The sequence below is a fragment of the Xenopus laevis genome, chromosome 4L (assembly GCF_017654675.1).
Source record: "Xenopus laevis strain J_2021 chromosome 4L, Xenopus_laevis_v10.1, whole genome shotgun sequence".
NCBI lineage: Eukaryota > Metazoa > Chordata > Amphibia > Anura > Pipidae > Xenopus > Xenopus laevis.
In genome coordinates, this window is record NC_054377.1 from 115,607,991 (window position 1) to 115,630,974 (window position 22,984).

Sequence of the window (22,984 nt, forward strand, 5' to 3'; positions counted from 1 at the left end):
GAATGCGCTAGCTGCTGGTATTGCAAAAACTGCCATATAAAAAACCAATAGAGGAAGGCTGGGTATTACATGGGTGGCCAGGCATAGATGTTATGTGTGGCATGTGTCCCTCAGTTCTACAGCTAGAGCACTGAAGTATATTTAAGTCAAAAGAGAAGTTTACAAGTGACAAATGCATTATATTTACTGGCCAGAGCAGCTGCTCATGAGGTTACCAATGTCCATCCACATCCATCCAGATTCCAGATGGGCATGTGAGCCAGAAACCAGAACATCATCCCATGTGGATGGGACATTACACAGGCTGTCCTGGTTAGACGCTTATTTGCACTTTTGCAACTTTAATGTTTTTATTTGTTTTACTGCTAAATGGTACATATGGCTATGAGACTATTTGAGGCTTCCCAGGCTGGAGGTCTACTTCCCTGGATGATATGTGGAATGTTTTTTTTTTTTGCCACTCCCACAAGGCATCCAGATAATGCCCCACTACACCCTGTTATGTTGCAGAATGACAAACAGAAAGGGAAGGCAATGGTTCCCCCCAGCTATTACACTTTCCCAAGTTCCTCTTACTTTCACTCAGGTGTAAATTACTCAGCAAGCACCATTGCAGCTCCCCCTTGTACAACAATGCAATCCTGTAGAAGTGGAACGGTTTGTGCATACACTGAGCTGTGCCCTCATACTTTTTAGGAGGGTTTTCAGGTTTCTTCCTTTGTCCTTTTGTGCCGGTGCACATTCTGTCACCTAGGAGTGATATTTGCACTGAAAAGAAAGCATTACACATCCACAGCAATACTCCAATAGAATCCCCTCTTACATGAACCTAACACTTAACCAGAGAGAACGTGAGTCAGTAGCCAAATATTTTTAGCTCTTACATGCTAAACATTCTTGGACATTCCTTTAATATGCTTTCAGGCTAGTTTATGCTGAAAATAATGTGAATTCAGTACAGCAAGACACATGTGCTCTTCTTTTTATAATGTGCACATTAGTAGAAGAAATATTTTCTGCAAGGTTGCTAGGGGTAATACATTAGAAACAAGACAGAAGAATGACTTTGGGGCAAGATATTTATTGTTGTGGTTAATGTATTGCTTGTCTCTTTGCCCCCCTTCCTTTCAGCTAACTGCTGTAGTTTTTTTTTTAAATTTAAGAAACCAAGGCCAGTTGTGAAATACCTTTGAATGTTCATTTTAAAAACTGCAGAAAACTGCTCTAACGTGGTTGACATGGGTCTCTAGAAAATGCCAATGAGAAATCATACATGGTGCTTTATTTTCCAAGGTCGCATGAATTTTCCACGTGTGTAGCGCAGATTTAATTGCCCATCTTTAATCACCCAAAGGTGACCTTACTTTAAATTTCGTAAGAAGCCAATCTTAAGGCAAGACATTTCAGCTGAAAAATGAAATTCTGGGAGTACTTATGTCCTTTTCCCTTATGTCCAGGGTATTTTTTTACATCTGTCAACCAGCAGAAAACACTCCTCAGCATCTGTCACCTTTCCTAAAACTAATTTACCAATATTTACTAATATTAGAAGCAATGATAGGCAGAAGAGCTGACAGAGGGCTAAGCCTATATTGGCACATCACTTGTGCATAGCCATAGGAGCAAAATCTAACAGTAAGACCAATGAGACTGGAATTCTGGGAGGAAATATGACAGAGATTGGGAAAACTTAGCTAAAATTGCAGACTTTTTGCACTTTGTGCTTTGCCTCGGTATTCTGTATGTTGACAAAGATAGGAAGAGGCTGCTTGCTTGTCCAGTTTAAAGAAAAATACACAGAGTAGGTATATAGTGGAGTACCATTGCATGGATCTTTCAGTATTATGGGCACTCAGGTCCCAGCATGTTAGATGATCACAGGCTGGATTTTTCTGTCTGTGTTTTTTCATCACTGCTCCACCTTGGCTGTGTTTGATCCTCCTGCGCAAGGGAACAGTTCACCTTCTTTTCACTCAGCCGTTGGACCTGCAGGATTGCTGGGCTCCTTAAGCCGGTGTGTCTGATACAAACAAGCTATTCATACAGACTCGGGAAGTGTGTGAGTACAAATGTACTTATGTTAGTGTAAAGAGGTGTAGGGAGAAAAGCAACATTCACATCTCTTTTGTTAGCAAGGGCAGCCTCATCTATAATAATCACACTCAGCTACTTTAACATATTAACAGTCACCAGGCTCATATTATGGGACATGTTATTGTTTTGTTGATGAATTGGCATATGTATGAAGCGTAACAAGTCTGGCACAGACAGTAAATATCACAGAACGTTACTTAAAGGTGGAGGGGGAATTGTCAAAGGGATTTATTCTTGCTGGAAAGCCAGTTAGAGATGTTTTAAATATTTGGACATTCTGTACTTGTTCTGAGAGTCCCTTATTCATAAGGGACCCCATTTAAATGGTGGTATTGTGAACAGGGTTGGATAATCACAACCTTAATACTGTATAGTTTCACTATGCTTGTGCTTTAATACAATTAATATTGATTTAAACCCTGGAGAGTATTGTTTGGGTTCTTAATGCTTTGTGGCATGAATTGTTTCATGCCAGACCATTTCCCCCTCCCAAGACCATTTCAAATAGTACGCCAGAAATAATGACTTTCTTTTAAATTGCTGTTATTTTACCATTTTTCTTATTTAACAATTAATTCAATTTCTTCCCTCTGGTTTTTCCCAGTAGCTAGGGTTGCCACCTGGCCGGTATTTTGCCGGCCTGGCTGGTAAAAATGATGGCTGATCTCAATGTTATTAATAGGGAAAAAAGATAAATATATGGGAAGGCTGGTATTTTTTCCCAGAAAAGGTGGCAACCCTACCAGTAGCAGATCATTAAGCTGAGTTGTCGTCTTGTTAAACTGTAAAAACTGGCTGCATTAGTTGCTGTTTTTCTAAGCGGGGTCAGGGGACTAATGTACGGTATATCGGCAAATAATGTATTTAATTTACTAACAGTGTTGACTTAGTAAAGTTCAGTGTTTCCTTGAAATGATCAGTTTTGGTGATCAGCCTAGTGGTATGTGCTGGGTTATATGTGTACGACATTTTGCAGTGATGCCAGGGTGAAACTGTATATTTATTCAGGTTCTTTGACAGATACACAATATTTCCAATATGATATATAACAAGGGAAATAATAAAATGCTCCAGTATCTTAGCTCAATGCTAAGGAAACCCTATATGGCAGCATTATATATCCACATGTACTGCTCATTTCTATCTTCCATCATTTACCCCTGGACGGGTTACCTGAATCCCTCTTGATGATATAATACTACTAATACTACAGCTCCCAGAACTACACAGCCAGCTGAAGGCTATAAGGCATGATTAAATTTGTAGTTCAGCAACATTTGTGGGGGTTTAGATTGCCCATCCTTTTTGCTTTTACCTGTGTGCCTCAGCCCATAAAGCCATAGACATTTGACAAGGGGATCAGTATAATTTCCAGCCCTTCCCTTCTCAGCTTGAGCAGCCACGTCAGTGATTTTTGGGAACAGGCTAGGTGGGAGCACAAATATCTTCTGTATGGCTGTGTGTGTGCACATGGCATTTAAACTTGGCAGTACGGACAGTAAGTAGCACACTGTGCTGGCAGCATTCTTTACCTGTCAACTCACACAGTGGAATAACCATGTATGCCTGGTTGTACAAGGGGCTAGTGTCTGTCACCCTGTATTACATTTCCTAAAGCAGAACTGAATCTTTTCTGGTAATGCTTCATCCAGCTCAGAGGTTGGGGATCACTGGAGAGTATCCATAACACATAATGCTTGTTAGCAGGATAGCAGGCCAGTATTATAGGCATGATATATAGGCAATGCTTTAGGAACAATATTTTTATATACAAAGCAACCTAATTTAATAACGAACCTTATCTAAAAAAAGAATGGTCAGACTGAAAAGTCAGTTACTTCCCTTCTAAGTTGTACATTTATCTTCAAAATGTTCTTCATTAAAGTGAGTCACTTTTTCATTTTTACATGTAGTTGTTCCAATGACTCATTTTATCCTTAGTGTGAGCTGCTTCTCTCCTCCTTCTGAATTATCTCTCTTGTATCAATGCACAGAAGAGTCAGTCCACATTCCTGTTAAAGAGGCAATATACACGTATGTTAAACAAACCTTCCTCCCGTGTTATGCTGAGCTGTGAGTCAGAGGTAGGATTTTCCAGCGGTCAATCGTAAGCTTAGTACTTATTCATCATGTAACTGTATATAAATATGCTTTGCATTTTAAAAGTAGTTAAAATGTCATGGGAAAACATGTTTTTTTTCAAACTGCACTAGTTAATAGTGCTGCTCCAGCAGACTTCTGCACTGAAATCTGTTTTTCAAAAGAGCAAACTGATTTTTTTTATATTTAATTTTGAAATCTGACATGGGGCTAGACATATTGTCAGTTTCCCAGTTGCCCCCAGTCATGTGACTTGTGCTCTGATAAACTTCAGACACTCTTTACTGCTGTACTGCAAGTTTGAGTGATATCACTCCCCCCCAGCAGCCTAACAACAGAACAATGGGAAGGTAACAATATAGCAGCTCCCTAACACAAGATAACAGCTCCCTGGTAGATTTAAGAACAGAATTCAATAGTAAAAATTAGGGATGCACCGAATCCAGGATTTGGTCCGGGATTTGGCCAGGATTCGGCCTTTTTCAGCAGGATTCAGATTCGACCGAATCCTTCTTCCCGGCCGAACCAAATCCTAATTTGCATATGCAAACTAGTTGTGGGTAGGGAAATCGCATGACTTTTTGTCACAAAACAAGGAAGTAAAAAATGTTTTCCCCTTCCCACCACTAATTTGCATATGCAAATTAGGATTCGGATTCGGTTCGGTATTCGGCCGAATCTTTCGAGAAGGATTCGGGGGATTAGCCGAATCCAAAATAGTGGATTCGGTGCATCCCCCTAGTAAAAATCCAGGTCCCACAGCGACACATTCAGTTACATTGAGTAGGAGAAACAATAGCCTGTCAGTTCATAGTACAGCACTACACCAGGCAAAATGACCTGAGATGGCGCCTACACACCAATATTACAATTAAAAAAATATACTTATTGTTTCAGGAATTAGATTAGAGTGAATTGTTTGTGATGTAAAGAGTGTAATTTAGAAACAAAAACTACAAAATAAAAACCATGACAGAATGCCTTTATGTCCATCTACAGATAAACACAGACTGAAGTTTTTATTATTTCTTGATATAAACAGGGCAAACAGGGAAATTGGAGTGTCTCCATGTTTGGTCCTTGCGAGGTAGATAGTGTACAGACAATCCCTCTGCATAATGGAAGTCTGACTGCTATTTGGTAGTTATACAACTGGGCCTATGGTTATGCCCTTGAAGGTTTATATTATGTACTATATAACCTGGCTTCATTTGGGAACATAGGGTGAAAGCAATTGTGTGACAGCTATTGATTACTTTATTTTTGATGCCCACATTAGTTTATGTTGTAAATTCAGTTCACGAGTCTGCTCACACGAGACTGCATCTGTAAAATAAATAATTATAATAGTTTATTGTTATACAAAGCACGACTAATACACAGAGCTGTATTGAGGTAATTTGGCACAACGAGTCCCTACTTTGGGTAGTTTGCAGCTTAGGCACTCAAAGGTTAAAGGTCTTACTCAAGGCCCCAATGGGGAGCATCGTATTTCCTGTTGCCCCACTGTGATTAATGGACATTTGTCTAATACAGAGTATACAGTTTGCGCAAGATCAATCCATTTGGCTTGATTAAATTTTAATGAATTTTAATGAACGTTGTGAACGGATACAAGGTCAAAGAGAGCAAAGCTGGGAGACAGCAGCCAGGAAGATAACATTGCGTTCTGGGAATACTTAGCACCAGCACAGCCAAAATGTCTATAGCCAGATTGGGTAACAGTATTAGCTGCAATTTGCCACTGTGTGAAAGGAAAGGAAAACTTAATTTCATGCTGTTACTGAGTTTTAAAGAAAAATATTAACAAATAGCCATAAATGTTTATATTTAAATGCCATTTAGAATAAAGCACTTTCCATCTCTGACAGGGCTTATGTCCTGAAAGACATTGGTTTTCCTTGTGATGGAAATGAAAGCAATTTGACTTTAGACAGTATCTAGCATGGTGAAGTTCTTTTATGGGAGCTTGTTCATGAAATAACACTTGTGCAGCATTTGTGATGTTGCAGGTGATTATGTAATTGCCCCATTTGGAAGTCTTGTGCAGGGAACTTGAAAATTCAAGCAAACACTAATTTGAACATTCAGGGATGATGTTCAATACCCTAATGGTAGTGGCACAAGATTTGTTGTCCACGATTTTTTTATGCATGGCTATGGGCGACAAATCTCCCGAAAATGCCTCGCCATTGCCAATAATTGAAATTGCTGGCAGTATGCCCAACATATCGCTAAATTGCTCGAAGCTTCCTCCAGAGACAACTTTGGAGCTATATATAAGGGGCATAACGCACACTAAAAAGTGCAAAATTCAATTAAGAAAAATATTTTCTTTTCACTATACAGTGCTTTAAAATTACCAGTGTTTAAAGATTCATATATGCTGGTTTGCCTCAGCAATAAATATTCAACCCAATCAACACCTACAAAACCTTTTGGAATTTGCCAGTATTCCAAAGTGATTTCTCACTTCACTCTTTCTCACATTGATTAGGATGCTCCTGATTCCATAATTTTTGGACAAATAATCGATCCTTGGCAAAAGAATGATCTGAATATGGAAATTGCTTCTCATCTCTAATTGGCAGATTTGATTTTGTGCAAACTTTCCCCAAACTTTCAAAATCAAATTAAAAAAAAGGTTGCCTTTACGTATGCAGCACTTTACAGTCACGTGACTTTAAGGATTCCATTTTACTGAGAGCAAAGCATTGGACCAAATGATTGTTGCAAATACACCTGCCATTCATCAAATTGCCAAACTGAATTTGTAAAGTGAGGTTTAGAATATATTGCATTCCTTCCATAGTTTGAAAAAGTCGTTTAACTTTAGACAGTGATGAATTTCTCTTATGGGAGCTTGTTCGTGAAATAACAGTTTTGCAGAATTTGTGATTAAGCAAAATGTAAAAAATTTTTTTAAAAAAAGTATCTGCTTTAAACTATCCAGTGCTTTAAATTCACAAGTGTTTAAAGATTTGTTTGCCTCAGCAATAAATATTCAGACCAACCAACACCTGCAAAACATTTTGGAATTTGCCAATATTCCAAAGTGATTTCTCACTTCACTGTGTCTCAAACAGATAAGTATGCTCCGGATTCCATAAGTTTTGGATCTTAACAAATACTTGATCTTTGGCAAAAGAATGACCAGGCCCAGATTTCAGGCTTTCGCTCCCCTAGTCCGCTGGGTCCTTGTACTCTGCGTGTGTGTGAGCCCGCTCCTGCGCCAGAGCACTAGGAATTGCCCATACAAGAGTATGTGTCCCCTAGTGCTCTTCAGTTTTCTGCTAAAATTTCCTAAAATCTTCCCGCCTTAGGCCCAGGCCTTCATGACTTCACAGCAAATCTTGCCCTGAGAATGATCTGAATACGAATTGCTTTTCAACTCTTATTTGCATATTCAAGTTACCTCAAACTTACAAAATCTAATTAAAAAATGTTGCCTTTGCATATGCAGTGCTTTACAGTCATGTCGCTTGTAGGATTCAGTTTTTCCATAACTTAAAGCTTTTGATTAAATGAATGTTGCAAAAACACCTGGCAACCTTTAAATTGCCAAACTGAATTTGCAATGAGATGCTTAGAAATGATTGATTCCTAACAAAATGTAAACATCGAAAGTTGGCAAAGGTTTGCCCAAGCTAAATATCTTATCAATTTTCACCAAGGATCAATTCTTTTGAGATTTGTGAATCTAAAGTTGACCGTCGGTAAAGTATGGATTTTCCTCAGTTTGCTTTACTTGTGGTTGGTGAGTTGGCAGTGTTTTATTGAAAGCAGTTTAACTTTAGACAGGATAGCATGGCAAAGTTCTCTTATGGAGGCTTGTTTGTGAAATACCACTTCAATAGCATTTATGATGAAGCAGATGGTTATGTACAATTCTCCCAGTTGGGAGTCTTTTATTTAAAAACCTCTTACCAGGAGTGTTGTTCGAATACATCCATTGGATCTTAAGTCCAACGCTTTAACCACTCGGCCATCCTGGTACAACACATGCAGTGTATTATAGAAAGCAGTTTAAAGGAACAGTAACACCAAACAATGAAAGTGTTTTAAAGTAATGAAAATATCATGTAGTGTTGCCCTGCACTGTTCAAACTGATCTGTTTGCTTCAGAAACACTTCTATAGTTCATATAAACAAGCTGCTCAGTAGCAATGGTGGAAATTGAAAAAAGGCTATATGGCACGGGTTAAATAGTGGATAACAGATAACATTATGTTCTACAGAGCTTATCTGCTATCTGCTGTGTAACCTGAGCCTTTTCTCCTTTGAATGGCTGCCCCCATTGCTACACAGCAGCTTATTTATATAAACAATAGTAGTGTTTCTGAAGCAAACACATCAGTTTTACCAGTGCAGGGCAACACTGCATTATATCTTTATTACGTTAAAACAATTTCATGTTTTGATGTTTCCGTTCCATTAATTTTAGACAGTGTCTACCATGCTGAAGTTCAAATATATATCCATTATTCCAACGCTCGGGCATCCTGGTGGGGTACAGTCCCTGCTCAACTAGAATTTCTCTTATGCTTGTTGGTGAAATAACACTTTTGCAGACTTTGTGATGAAGCTGGTTTATATGTACAAATGCCCAAGTTGGAAGTCTTGTATATGAAACTTTAAAACACATACCAGGAGTGGGGTTTGCACCCACGCAAATAAACATCCATTGGATCTTAAGTCCAACGCCTTGACCACTCGGCCATCCTGGTGGGGTATAGACTGTCTAATTGGCATTACTAGTGGCTAATGAGTTGGCAGTGTATTATAGCAAACAGTTTAACTTTAGATGGTGTCTAGCATGGTGAAGTTCTCGTAAGGGAGCTTGTTCATGAAATAACACTTTTGCAGCATTTGTGATGTAGCAGGTGATAATGTAATTGCCCCGGTTGGAAGTCTTGTACATGGAACTTGAAAACTCTTACCAAGAGTGGAGTTTGAATCCACACAGAAACACATTGATTGGGTCTAAAAGCTAACACCAAGGAGAAATATCCCCCCAGTCAAAAGTCCCCACTGGATCTTAAGTCCAATGCCTTAACCACTCAGCCATGCTGGTGGGGCACAAGTTCATCAATTGGCATTACTGGTGGCTGATGAGTTGGCAATGTATTATAGAAAGCAGTTAAACTTTAGAGAGTGTCTACCTTTGTGAAATTCTATTGCACATTTGCTCTGCTAATGCCCAATGCCTTAATATTCAACTATTGCATGTAATCCCCCAAAGTGAGCAAAATCTGAAGAAAAAAAATAGTTGCTTTCCATTATCCAGTGCTTTAAATTCACAAGTGTTAAACATTCATATGCTGGTTTGCCTCAGCAGTAAATATTCAGCCCAAATCAACACCTGCAAAACACCAAGTGGTAGAATAAGACCGTCCCATCAATTAATGACATCATATTTCCAACTCCCTTTTTCCAAATTAAAAAGTTCAACGTTCAGTTTGGAAAAAGGGAGTTTGAAATGTGATGTCATTAATTGATGGGACAGTCTTATTCTACCCCACCCACCTTTGAGCTTTTAAATGTTGTAACTCCCACTTGGTGTATAGGCTTGAAAAAGGGCCCAGTGTGGTCCGAAACGTTGTCTGCCTTACATTTTGAAAGGCTAAATAAATTTTTTTCACTGCTTTGCAACGATTAGTGTGCCGCTAATTCTTTAGATTGTCTATGAATACGTCTCCAGTTGCAGGCTTGGGACCTATTGGCTCTGAGTATGAACAGGGGTTTGGCCAGGAGCATGACATGATGTAATAAGGGCATGGCTTATACACTTCCAAGAAAAAGAGTCTGCAGAGTTGGCATCTCTGTGTGTGTCTGGGCCACATCTATGACATGGCCTAAATTATGCCATTTTTCCAACTGGAAATGTTAAGCAGTATGTGAGTAGGGTTGCCATCTTTTGGCCATCTTTTGGCAGGGATAATACTGGCTGGCGGTAGGACGATGATTCTAAGGGGCAGAGTCATGATTGTAAGGGAGAATCAGAAGGGGATAGGTTTTACAGGGCAGGTGTCTGTGGGTTAGAGGGGAGTTAGGAGAAGGGATTGGGGCAGATCAGAGTCATGTTGGGGTAGAAGGACTAGTGATTACTAATTTACCAGCAATTAAACATTGTTATGCTGGCCCTGGCCTTGGCTTGGCTACCGGTCAGGTGGCAGTATGTTGGCAATATAATAATTATGAGCCATGACTTTAAGGTTATAGTCTGAGAACGTCAATGTACTTCCAATGTTGTGCGCACATCCACAAACCAGAGATCATCGGTGATTTTAAAAATATCTTTATTTCCCCAACACTCCTCCTAACACGTTTCGTGTGGCAACACACGTAATCATAGGCATTCTATCAGATATTGTTGGGCATGAAAACTAGAAAAGTAATTTCCTGCTTTGTAAATTAAAGATAAAAATATCAGTCTCTTTCTGTGAGCTGAACATGAGAAACGTCTTTTCATCACTCAAGATTTCCTGCAATGCAGACTGTGGCCTCGGTTTAGATGCTATTCCTATTTGCTATTCCCATTTTAAATAGGGTAATTTATACAGTCTGAGGAATTTATTGCTGGGTGTGTTACAGACTGATTCCAGCCAGCACTGCTGGTCACCAGTTAAAGGTTATCAATGAATGGTTGTTTGCACGTTTTACAATGGAGCAATACTGTCATAGTACTTAGAGTGGCAGCTGGTGCTTGATTGCTGTAAGGCACTCTCATTGTCCCTTGGGCTCTTCAATAAAGCTAGAGTTTCATTTAGGGAAAAGCAAGCTCCTTCCTAACGTCTTTCCTATCCTTTAATAGAAGGGATATCATTTGTTGGGCTGATATACATTCATGATGTTTTCTGTAGATCATAAAGCTTTTGTAGGCCATGTCCTCAACATGCGATTGCCAAAATCGTGTTTTTTAACTTGAAATTCTCAGATGCAGTAAGGATTAATCAGTAACAGAATGAGTAGTACTTGTCTAACCCTACTGACTATTGAATAGTCTGCATTCCTTTAAAGAGATGCTCACTAAGAATCAGGTTCATAACCAAAGGCCTTGTAGCCTTAAAGAGCAGTTGTTTTTAGATTGGGGTCAGTGACCCCATTTGAAAGCTGGAAAGGGTCAGAAATAGAAAGCAAATAGTTCAAAAACTATAGAAAATAAAAGTCATTTGAAAAGTTGCTTAGATTTAGCCATTCTATAATATACTAAAAGTTATCGTAAAGGGGACTCACTCCTTTAAATGGGAATTATTTATGTTCAGCATAACCCCAATAAAGAGGGTGTGTTGGAAATGCATTCAGCCAATTGTTTCATTGGAATTTATTTGTGCAATTTCCATGCTATAAATCAGGCCTCATTTACTAATACAGTGCACAATTTGGATGCAGATAGCTATGTCTTTTACCCACAATGCAGCATTTTCCCCAGAACTCCAGTGTAACTGTGGGCACATGCTCAGTTGTGTCCATTGCAATTTGTGCACAATGCGACTATACGGATGGAAGTTAGCATCTGTTCTAGTAAATTGCATGCAAATTGCACACCTTTCAGCCTTCATTTATGTTAGAATGGTGTCACTTCCTTTTTATTCCTGGAGGAAATGTCTGTTTCACTTGGTGCAAGTCAGCTGCAGCTATTGAAGCTTTCCGCTAAGGAAACCCAGGAATTTTCAGCCAGTTCCAAGCTAGGACCCCCCGCATTGCATGCACTTGCATGGAGTTGCTTAGAGCAGGCTATAGGGGCACATTGATGCGCGCTGCATGGTGAAAAGGACCATATATGGAGGCACAACTTTTTTTGAATAGCATCAATGCCCAGAAAAAAATGGGACCTGTTATCCAAAATGCTCAGGACCTGGGTTTTTCTGAATAAGAGCTCCTTCCGTTATTTGGATCACCATCTCTAAAGTCCACTAAAAAATAATTTAATCATTAATTAAACCCAATAGGAATGTTTTGACTCCAATAAGGATTAATTATATCTTAGTTGGGATCAAGTACAAGGTACTGTTTAATTATTACAGAGAAAAAGGGAATCACTTTTTAAAAATGTAATTGTTTGATTAAATTGAAGTCTATGGGTGATGGCCTTCCAATAATTCTGATCTTTCTAGATAATGGGCTTCCTGATAAGTGATCCCATACCTGTACATAATTTCTGTTGTGTTTCTGTGACTAAGACATAGCCTTCTTTGTTACACCTGTGATTTGTTATTGTTTTTGCACTGAGCCAGTTAAATAAAACATCAGCGGAGTTATGCAGACTATACTCACTTTTTTATGCCTTGTTTCATTCAAATTGCAGGAGCTGTCAGGAGAAGGGGAACCTGTATTTGCAGAGAAGCAGTCACATGGCAGGTAATAAAAGGTTTTGGTTCTTAGCAATTGCAGCATATCTAGTGCTGATCCCCAGTGCATTCATAATACCAAGGGCTGTTGCTGGTCTAAAGAAGAAACATAGTTAGGTGTATCTTCTGTTCTTTGTATAGTTTATTTTATACATACCAGGGCTAATTTAGTAACACAGGTGCTACACTCCACCATTATTGTTACCCTTTAGCAAGCAAAATAATCATTCATTTCATTTTTTTGATTTGTACATCGGTTGCTACTGGTCACTGCACTGATATCATTTACCACGTAACTCATCACTAACACCCCCTCTCTTGTTATTATAGTTCCTATATGAGAAGGGCAGTTTGCTGCTCACCTCCTCTGAGGCATAAAGACCTCTGTAAAACAAAACCATCTAGTGATCTAGAGATTACGTCTGTCCTCTATTTGTGAGGCTGCAGTAAAACGAAACAAGATGTTATTAAGAAACACTTCTTTACTCCCATCAAGAATAATAATGTGTTTTTATGTGATCTCTCTTCCTTTTAGCCTTTCTCACTGACACCAAAGAGAAAGGACCTCCATTACAGGCTCATACCCTGAGGGACTTTGAGAAGGTATGCCACTGAGATTGTCCTATAAATTAACTGGTGGTCTTCATGTTTTATTTTATTTTGTTATTGTCAAAGCAAAATCTAACAAAGGCTTATATAAGTGCCCCTGGCAACTTAATAGCAGATTAACTGTATGGATAGAATTTTCCTTTGCTATTGTCATTTATTATCAGGCATGTTTCTATGCAGGTCCTGTAATGTTCATCTGTTGTTCAGACAATGGCTGGTTGCTAGGATAATTACCGTAAATGGAGCAACCAGATAACCTTTTAAATGCTACACTGCAGGCCTAAATTAAAAGAAATCTTTAAAAAAACACCCAAATCCACCAAATTGGATTTCTGTGACCTGAAGCTTTGGGCAAGACTGTATTGGCAAGGAGCTGCTTATAATGTACCTTATTAGGTGCTTCACCTCTGTATTGTTTCTGATCAGGTTTGTACATAAACAGGGTTTTACATCTACTTTCCAAAATATCTCCTATCTTCCTTATGTGTACAAGTGACTGCTTCTCTCTGTAGCCTCTGACAAGGTTGGCATTTCACATACTGGTTGGCACTGTCTCTGCAGCCCCCAAGTGTTATGTAAAGTCACTCTTTGTTTCCATGTTTAACATTTCCTCTATTCAGAACACTAACTACACGAGAGAATATTTCCCATCATATCTCCATTCCAAAATATGTTACTAATGAGAACTCCTTTCCTGGATAGAAAAAAATTCCCCTCTGCTGCTTCCTTTTGATCACTGAAATATTTTTTTTTTCATCATTTGTGAGCGGCTGGCTGAGGTGGGACCTGCTTATTTTAACAGACTCCTGCTTAAAAAAATGTTTTCTTTGCAAGAGAACGCCCTAAATGTGCTGCTGATTCTCATCATGTTTGCCCTATTGTCCCCAGCCCCAGATATAGTCTGTTTCATGTGTCGTTTCTCTGAGAGGCACAATTATGTGTGTGTGCACTAGTCATACACTATTATTTGGGTGACAGCAGCATAAAAGGCACAGCTTCAATGAAAGTAGAGAAATTACCCAATATACATTAATTATGAAGGAAAGAAATGTCTAATCACATCCATTTGCTCAAAGAATTCCAGCTTATGATGTTACTTTCACATAACCAGCTTAAATGTGAGTGAACAGTTGGTGGGGTTGGGGCTATAGAGATAACAACACAGTCACATACAAAATTATAGCGATAGAAAAAAAACCCACCAGAAATAAAACGCACATTCACGTCAATGCATTTGGAGTGAGAAAAAACAGCCATTGACATTAATGCAATTAGAGTATGAAAAAATGTCGCCCCTAGACTAAATATATTTTGCTACAAAAAAAAAAGACTTTAATGTGTTTTGCTAATTTTTTCGCAAACGTTTCAGCAGTTTCGTGAATTTTACAGGGCAGATTTGCTCATCAGTTACTCAAAAATGTTGCACCCATGCAGTAAGTAATAGCATCACTTTTTCAGATGCTTAAAGGAAAAGCTGGGAGAAACTGTCAGCCAAGGGATGTTGTCATATGGTTTGTCAGACATTGTTTCCTTTCACTATGTGGAATCAGGTATGTACAGGTATGGGACCTGTTATCTTGAATACTCAGGACCTGGGGGTTTCCAGATAAGGGGTCTTTCTGTAATTTGGATCTCCATACAAGGCTACTAAAAAATTATATAAACATTAAATAAACCTGGATAACGGATCCCATATCTGTATACTTAAAGAAATATATTTACATTTATTTGTGTTCAGACAGTGTTTATGCAGCTTATGCAACTTTTCTACATAAGCCCAAAAAGGGGGATATATTTATGTAATGCTTTCCCTGTCTAGACAATAACAGTGGGACTATATTAGGTATTAATAATCCTGCCAGATTGAGGGTCATTGCGGATGGCAAAACATCTTTTTTACCTCTCCGTTGGAGTTAAATAATTGGATGGACTCTAGACACTAGGGTACTTAAATGCCTTATCGCAGTGAACAGGCACTTCACACTTCCATTTTTATTGACTTTGGGATCATTGTTAAGGGCACTTACCCTCTTTAAGTCTCGGAGGGCGTTTTCTGGACATTCTAAGGACTTTTTTTTCTCTGCACTGTTTTTCACATAAGGACGGTGGCTGAAAGTTCTAAAGGACTCGGCTCTTCAAAGTCATTGACGGTATATGCGGGAGTGTCTGCCTGAAATTCGTTATATGGGTCCTCTCTATGATGCTCTCCGATCCAAAGTTCACATGGACTCTCAATTTAATCCCAATGGCTAACTTGGGTTGACCTTATGTTTCTGTCAGGTGGCCTCCTAGTTGGACTTAAAGACAAAATATACCTGCCTCAAGGTATCTCGGACCATGCCCCCCTTTTGGCCACATGGCATACATCACAGGATAATATAATAAGAAGGTGGGCACTTAACCCGGTCTGGTTAGAGATTGACAATGATGAGCGCATTGCTGTCATTATGGGGTATATTTATCAAAGAGTGAAGTTAATAGTGAAGTTCCGCCACTAGAGTGAAATTCCGCCACTTCCCATTCATTTCTATGGGGTTTTTAAAGGGGTATTTATCAAAGGGTGAAATTTCACTTTCACCCATTGATAAATACGCCTTTCAAAATCCCATAGAAATGAATGGAGAGCTGTGGAATTTCACTCAAGTGGCGGAACTTCACTCTTTGATAAATTTACCCCTATGAGAGAATTTTTTGAAACAAATGTAAATACTGCGGACCCGTTAGTAGTTTGGGAAACATTTAAAGCATACATGAGAGGGATCTTCCATAGTGAAATTACAGCTGTCAGACGTACTTCAAAGTTAGAGGAGAATACCCTATACACCTGAATGTGAAGCTGAAGTGGTTAATAACCCTAATCCACAGCATTACAAAAATCTCCAATCTGCCCAATCAGACTATTCTGCCTATATCTCCGCTACGGCTTGAAACAAATTATTGTTTACTAAGGCATCCTTTTTTGAACACAGGGAACGGGTTGGTAAGCTCTTAGCGTATGTATCTAGAGCCGACAACCCTATGCCAGTAATAACAGAACTCAAGAATCAGCAAGAGTTAAAGTGTAATCACACTGAAGAAATACAGGAATTACTGACCTCATATTACACCAAAATGTATAAGTCTAAAAATGCTACAACGGCAGAGGAAAGGGAGACTAGCCTAAGGCTGCCTTAGCTGTCCAATGCTGACAGGACCCAGTTAGAATAAGTGGTAACCTTGAAGGAGTTGTATGATACCATAGATTGTTTTCCTGGCTGGAAAGCATCGGGACCTGATGGCCTGCCAATAGAATTTTATAAAAGGTTTAAAGAGCTCATTTGCCCCTACTTATTATTACAAATGCTGCAGTACGCTTTCCAAGAGGGATACCTTCCTCCTTGACTATATGAGGCTTCTGTAGTCTTATTACATAAGCCTGGCAACCCCACACATATGGATGCCTATCAGCCAATATCTCTACTCCCAACTGACATTACAATATTGGCGAAAGTCTTAGCAAATAGAATAAATAAGGTTATTCATACAGTAATTGCAGAGGATCAAACTGGGTTTATGCAGGGGAAGTCGACTGCTCTGAATATTAGAAGGCTTTACTTAAACTTGGCTACTGAACATGACAACTCCGGCCAGAGGGCGGTTGCTGTGTTGGATATTACAAAGGCATTTTGACAAAGTCGAATGGCCCTACTTATGGTCAACTACAAGAGGTCCTCTGCACTCAACCCATTATCAATATATTTAAGACAGAGACATGTTGTGCATACTGCTACTAAAAAATGCCTTACCAAACAACACAGGGATTGTTTGTCCATATATTGCAATATATTTAAGCTGGCCAACTACGTCAAAGTCATCCCATATCTGGCCAGTCCTACGCTTAATTTTCATCTGATTCATTAAGAATTCAATTGCTTAATTATACATTTTACAAAGGGACTAAGTTTTACCTGCAACTTACTAGCTGCTTTCAAAGTAAAACTCCCAAACTTGGCTGCCCTTTTATTAGACACCAGTGGGATCACCTACTTATGGTCCATCTAAGAGCACTTCAAATTCGGCCCCTCCTATAGCAATTGGATACGACTTATGTACCACTCTCCCAGGCATACACTCAAAGCAGTTCCCCCTAGAAAGGGGCACGAGACAGGGCTGCCCAATGTCCCCTCTCCTCTGGCGCTTGGGAAACAGGGAAGAGCGGATTCAGCTTTACACTGATGATACCTTGATATACCTAGGGGATTTGGGGCCGTCCCTGCAGAGACTTATGGAGGTAACAACAAAATTTGCCCACCTCTCTGGGCTGGTTACGAGTGTAGCAAAATCTAGCATAAGTAGATGATACAAATGCACAAAGGGGATTGACAAACTCTCCTTTTCCAATAGTTAATCAGTTCACTTATCTGGGAGTGGTGATTAAGTTGCCCATCTCTGACTATTACAGTTCAAATGTTCTCCCCCTGTTGGAGACTGTGGAAAGGAAAATTAAATTGTGGGAATCTTGATGATAAGCCCAATGGGCAGAATACAGCTCATAAAAATGATTATTCTCCCTATATTGAATTTATTGAGATAAATTCCAAGGTGGTGTATCCTTCCCAAATATCTTCCTGTACTTTTTAGCTGCTCAGTTAAGCCACCTTGTGGTTTGGTTTGAAGGGTCATTCCACCAGACACTTTACCAATTGCATGGGATACTGTTGGGAGGTTCAGTCTCCCCATTCCAGGGCTTCTCATAAAAAAGCCGCAGGTAATGAAATACCCTAATCAGGTTTTGATGTTTATGCGCACAATTTGGGGGAAAACTTCACAAATTGCAATGATTAATAAAATATTACCTCAGACACCACTGTGGGACAACTATTGGTTTCCAAGCATTGGGTAAGAACCATATGGGCAAGATGTGGGATCCATTCTATAGGGGAGATATGGCAGGAGGGTACAATGGTCCCCTTTGTTACACTCCAAGACAACTTGCACTTGCCCCCACATCAATGGTTACGGTACACTCAAATAGAATGCAAATTGAAACAACAGAACAGTCAGCAGCCAATTCAGTTAGCCCAATACAGTGTGGTCTTTCGCAGGGCTCCTCAAAGGGTCTCATATCAAAACTCTATGCAGGTTTACATACAAAACATATTAATAAACCCTTAGTGTTGCTTAAAGAGAAGTGGGAGAGAGATTGGGGTGCTGGAAGACGAGGAGTGGGAAGAGCTGCCGGCCTCTGCTCTTTCGGTCTCCATTAATTATACAGACAGAATGATACAACTATATGTGACTCACAGGGCGTACTACTATCCGGCTAAATTACACCGTATTTTTCCTGAATCCTTTTCGGAATGTCCCAGATACCACTCTCACAATGCTTCTCTTACCAACATGATCTGGGAGTGCACGCCCTAGCATTGTACTGGTCAGAGATCCTTGACATTCTAGATGTATTTATGGAGAACAAACTATCAGAAACAGCGAGAACTTATTTCTTTGGTTAAGGCCTCAATGATACCTTTACATTCCTGCAGGGACTTTTCATTAAAGGTTGTCTATTCTTATCTAGGAAGCTCATCACGAGGAAGTGGAAGGACTCCTTGCTTCCTTCCTCTGCACATTGGAGACAGGAGGTTAAAGTACTCTGTAATCTAGAGACCTTGATATATAAAAAAAAGAGGTAGCACTAAGATATTCCATAAAAATTGGGGTAAGTGGCTGGAATGGGTGCAGGACTAGGGAGTTATTGATCTTTTCTGAATAAATGGTGTACACTGAAATGTATTGTAATTTGACTCACTTATGATGCATTTGAAGTGAAGTATTGTCTCATATCACAGAATGTGCCCTTTTGCTTTATTGTATAACCAAATGTGATAATGCAATGATATGCTATGTTATTGTGTGACTTGTACTATTGAGTTTAATAAACCACGCCTGAAATTAAAAAAAAAAAAATCAGATATTCAGGCCATGCCTAGTCTACACTGACCATGCACCATGCACAGTTTTACTGTGTACTGATCGGGACATAGAGTCAGATAAAGCTTTCAGACTCACCTGGGCTCTAGGTCTAGGGCTGTAGACATGCAGACCCAATAGCTAACCTGTTCTATAGATTGGTAAATTTTATCAGGAGCTGGCAATATCCATGTATGTTTATTTCAAATAACAAAGTGCATATGGGGGGGGGAGGTCAGAGACAGTGATGCAATCTTCCCCTCTATGTCACTTTCTAATAGATAATAGTTAACCCCCATTATTATTACAGGGCAATACCACTTCCTTCCCATATGGCGTCAATGAAACATTGACTGAAAAATGATATTTACGAGTGAGAGAAAGCTGAGATTTCCAGATCTGCCGGTGACCTAATTCATTAATAAAACATGCTCACTGTGCGGAATATTCCAGTGGGAGAGAGTGAAAAAGAATCCAATCCCTTAATCTTGGAAGATAGCGTTCCCGGGAAGAGAAAACCCATTTAATGGCAGAGAAATTGCCACTTGTGATATGGAGTTGAACTATTTGTATTTATGTTATTAGTTTTCAGAAATGTGACTGTCAATCCACACAGTATTTCTGTCCATTTTCGTGCTGCACTTGTACTTGCGGTCGTAGCTGTAAGTAGAGATATTTGGCAGTCTTAGATGGTTAGCAATGATCTGCCCTCATTTTATATGAAATTATCTTGGAAAAAATAGCTGTAACAAAATGATTGGTAACTGATACATCAGTGAGGAAATATTCTATGCATATAGGGTTTATTTTTGCTAAACAATCTGGTGGTATCTGTTAGCACAGTTACCTTTTAAATACTTAAAGGGGAAGTAAAGTCTAAAATAGAATAAGGCTAGAAATGCTGTATTTTGTATACTTAACAAAAACATGAACTTACTGCACCACAAGCCTAATCAAACAAATGATTTATGCTTTCAAAGTTGGCCACAGGGGGTCACCATCTTGTTATTTTTTTAAACATATTTGCAAGACCAAGACTGTGCACATGCTCAGTGTGGTCTGGGCTATCAAAACAGCACAAATCAAAAAATATCTGCCAGAAGCCGATACAGCAAGACTGATCATCAGAATATAAAGACTGCACTGGGTCCTGTGTTGTCATGTGATCTAATGTGGATTTTATAGTTTTTGTATTGTTTAATACAAACTTTCTCCAACTCAGCAGTGAGTGGCTACAGCAAAATAATCCTCTAAATAGAATCTCAGTTTATCTATTTTAATTTGGCTCCATGATCTTTGTCCCTGCAGCTGAAATTGGAAACATGGAGGATGTAATGCCAAAATAAAATCAAATACAAATCTCTACACAGTTGCCGACTGCTCTACTGGAAAACAAACAAAGTTGCTTGAGTTCTGCATGGCTGGGATGTAAGACAAGGGCTCCCCCTGCTGTTCATAAGTATGATTGTTTCCCTGCCCAGCAGTTAGGGACCGTCTGACAATTCCTATCCACAGCAATAAACAAAGGGAGAATTTTACTGCATACAGTCAGGTTTCTTATAAAAATGGTACACATTTTTTAAATAAAATATAGTGGAGATAGGTTTCTTTTTCATGAAAGAAAGTAAAAATTGGATTTTATGTTTTTGCCTTTACATGCCCTTTAATAAATACATATAAGATATACTTCATTCAGTAGAAGCAGTTCTAAGATGAGCACAACCTTCTATTTGCAATCTGTGAGTAGTATGAACACACAATCTTTTATTATGCATTTGTAGAATATATTTCTATCTTAACCAATTACCAACTGGCCATCCACACTGTAAGCTTAAGGTGGTGGGACCAACAATACTGCATTTTTAAAAAAAAAGTTTATATAGCGCCAACACAAATTGCACAGATATTATACATAAATCCCTGCCCCAATGGAGCTAACAATTTAAGATCCCTGTTATGTTTGTCATTGTAAGGATCCAATTAACCTTCCTGTAGTGTGGGAGGAAACCAGAGTACCTGGAGAAAACCCACGTAAGCAACAGGAGAACATACAAACTCTTAGCAGATAATCCCTTGGCTGGCATTAAACCCAGGACCACTGATGCCCAATTTAGGATGTAAATTTCAGTCTTAAATCTTCATCATTTGTCACCCAGTGGAAATTTTTGAGCATAACGATTGATCCATTTTAGCAGGTTTTAGTGTTGGAAAACTGTGAGCAAGTTGCAAACTGCTGGCTATAGTTGGTGCTTAAAGTGGACCCGTCACCCAGACATAAAATTCTGTATAATAAAAGTCCTTTTTAAATTAAATATGAAATCCAATTTCTTTTTTTATTAAAGCATTCATAGCTGTTGTAAACGCATTTAAAAATATCACCTGTCAATCAAATATTGTCTGCCCCTCCTCTATGCCAGTGGCATAGAGGCGGGGCAGACAATTACTTTCACTTTCCATTCAGCACTTCCTAGATGTCACTGCTCTCCCTGCATTCCCCCAGCTCTCTTAACGATTTAATTGTGTAACCAGGGCATGGGGATGGACATTGGGTCCCTGTCCCCTGGTGCACAAACAAGATTCTGAGAGGATACAAGGCTTCTCTTAATAACAAGTTCCACAAAATGGCTCCTTCCTGGTTGCTATAATTATGAGTTCCCAGACTGATGGAAACAATATTCAAATAATTTATACAGTGTAATTAAAGTTCGTTTTGCTTGACTAACATGATAAAATAGGATTTGGAATAATTTTGTTTGGGTGACGGGTCCCCTTTAATGTGTCTGTTTTATTATAAGTCTCAGGAGCTTTAATGAATGATATTAATTGCAGTGCAATGTTTGGACACAAATCTGTATCACTTCCAGCAAGTTGTGGCGAAGGAGAAGTTCACCTTAGAATTCATTTTTGATATAATATACATATTCTGTTCCGCTTCTCTCTACCCTGTATTTCCAGATACTGTTTGAATGTAGGGTGAGGTTAGGTTTTCTTGCTATTTATCTTTCCGTTCCAAACCCTTCCTGTTCACCTTCCAGTTTCTTGGTCAGACTGCTAACGGGGGTCCCTACTAATAATCTTTATTATAACAAAAACCACAATCAATATATGTACATTTTTCAATTAAAAAACACATTCTCTGCATCCAGGCATCTCGGCAGATGATATCAGGTGGGGGGTCAGGGGTAGGTTTCAGCGCTGTGCTAAACCTTTTCCATTCTCCCTTATTCCCTGCCCACACATTAAGTTGGAAAATCTGGGGGCAGTGGCTCCTTTGGACCCCCCGGTTCCAATGTGTATGTCTGCATCAGTGACTCCTATATGGGTGGGGACTGAAGAATGTTTAAAATGGGTTCACTTGATTCTTTTTATAACAGTGACATTTCCCTTTGGGTGAGCTTATAGTCATTAAATGGTGATCAATCAATTATTCTACACCGAATTTTTGGGTATTGAGGTGAAACCCACCGGGATACCAGGAAAACTCCCAGTGGGCCCAGGTGTGAGTGGGCCCTCTTGCTTCTAACCTTTTGGCCTATTTCATGACCATTCCTTATGTCTATGAGAACAAAGAGGCTAAATAGATGGAATAACAGATTAGAATTTTCAATTGGTTTTCATTTTTTTATTATTTGTTGTTGGTTTTTGAGTTATTTAGATTTTTATTCAGCAGCTCTCTAGTTTGCAGTTTCAGCAATCTTATTGCTAGGATTGCAAATTACCCTAGCAACCATGAACTGATTTGAATAAAAGACAGGAATATGAATAGGAGAGGGTCCAAATAGAAAGATGTGTAATAAAAAGTAGCAATAACAATACATTTGTAGCCTTACAGAGCATTTGTTTTTTAGATGGGGTCAGTGACCCCCCCCATTTCAAAGCTG

At 39.1% G+C, this 22,984-nt stretch overlaps 1 protein-coding gene and 1 non-coding gene across 3 annotated transcripts in view; one reads left to right on the forward strand and one right to left on the reverse strand.

The window, feature by feature from the left end:
- The window catches only part of LOC108713553 (myomegalin), a 102,998-nt gene that overhangs the window by 3,083 nt on the left and 76,931 nt on the right, over positions 1-22,984 (forward strand). The window contains exons 1-3 of one of the 2 annotated variants that reach the window (XM_041590682.1): positions 2,036-2,059; positions 12,503-12,555; positions 13,081-13,148. In XM_041590682.1, coding sequence (XP_041446616.1) covers positions 12,549-12,555; positions 13,081-13,148 — 75 coding nt within the window. In that variant the 5' untranslated portion in view covers positions 2,036-2,059; positions 12,503-12,548. Of the gene's footprint in view, positions 1-2,035; positions 2,060-12,502; positions 12,556-13,080; positions 13,149-22,984 lie in introns of those variants that run through there. The other variant, XM_041590680.1, reaches the window with a different exon arrangement.
- trnal-uaa lies at positions 8,839-8,921 on the reverse strand. The gene has a single exon. It is a non-coding gene; the product is annotated as a tRNA-Leu (tRNA).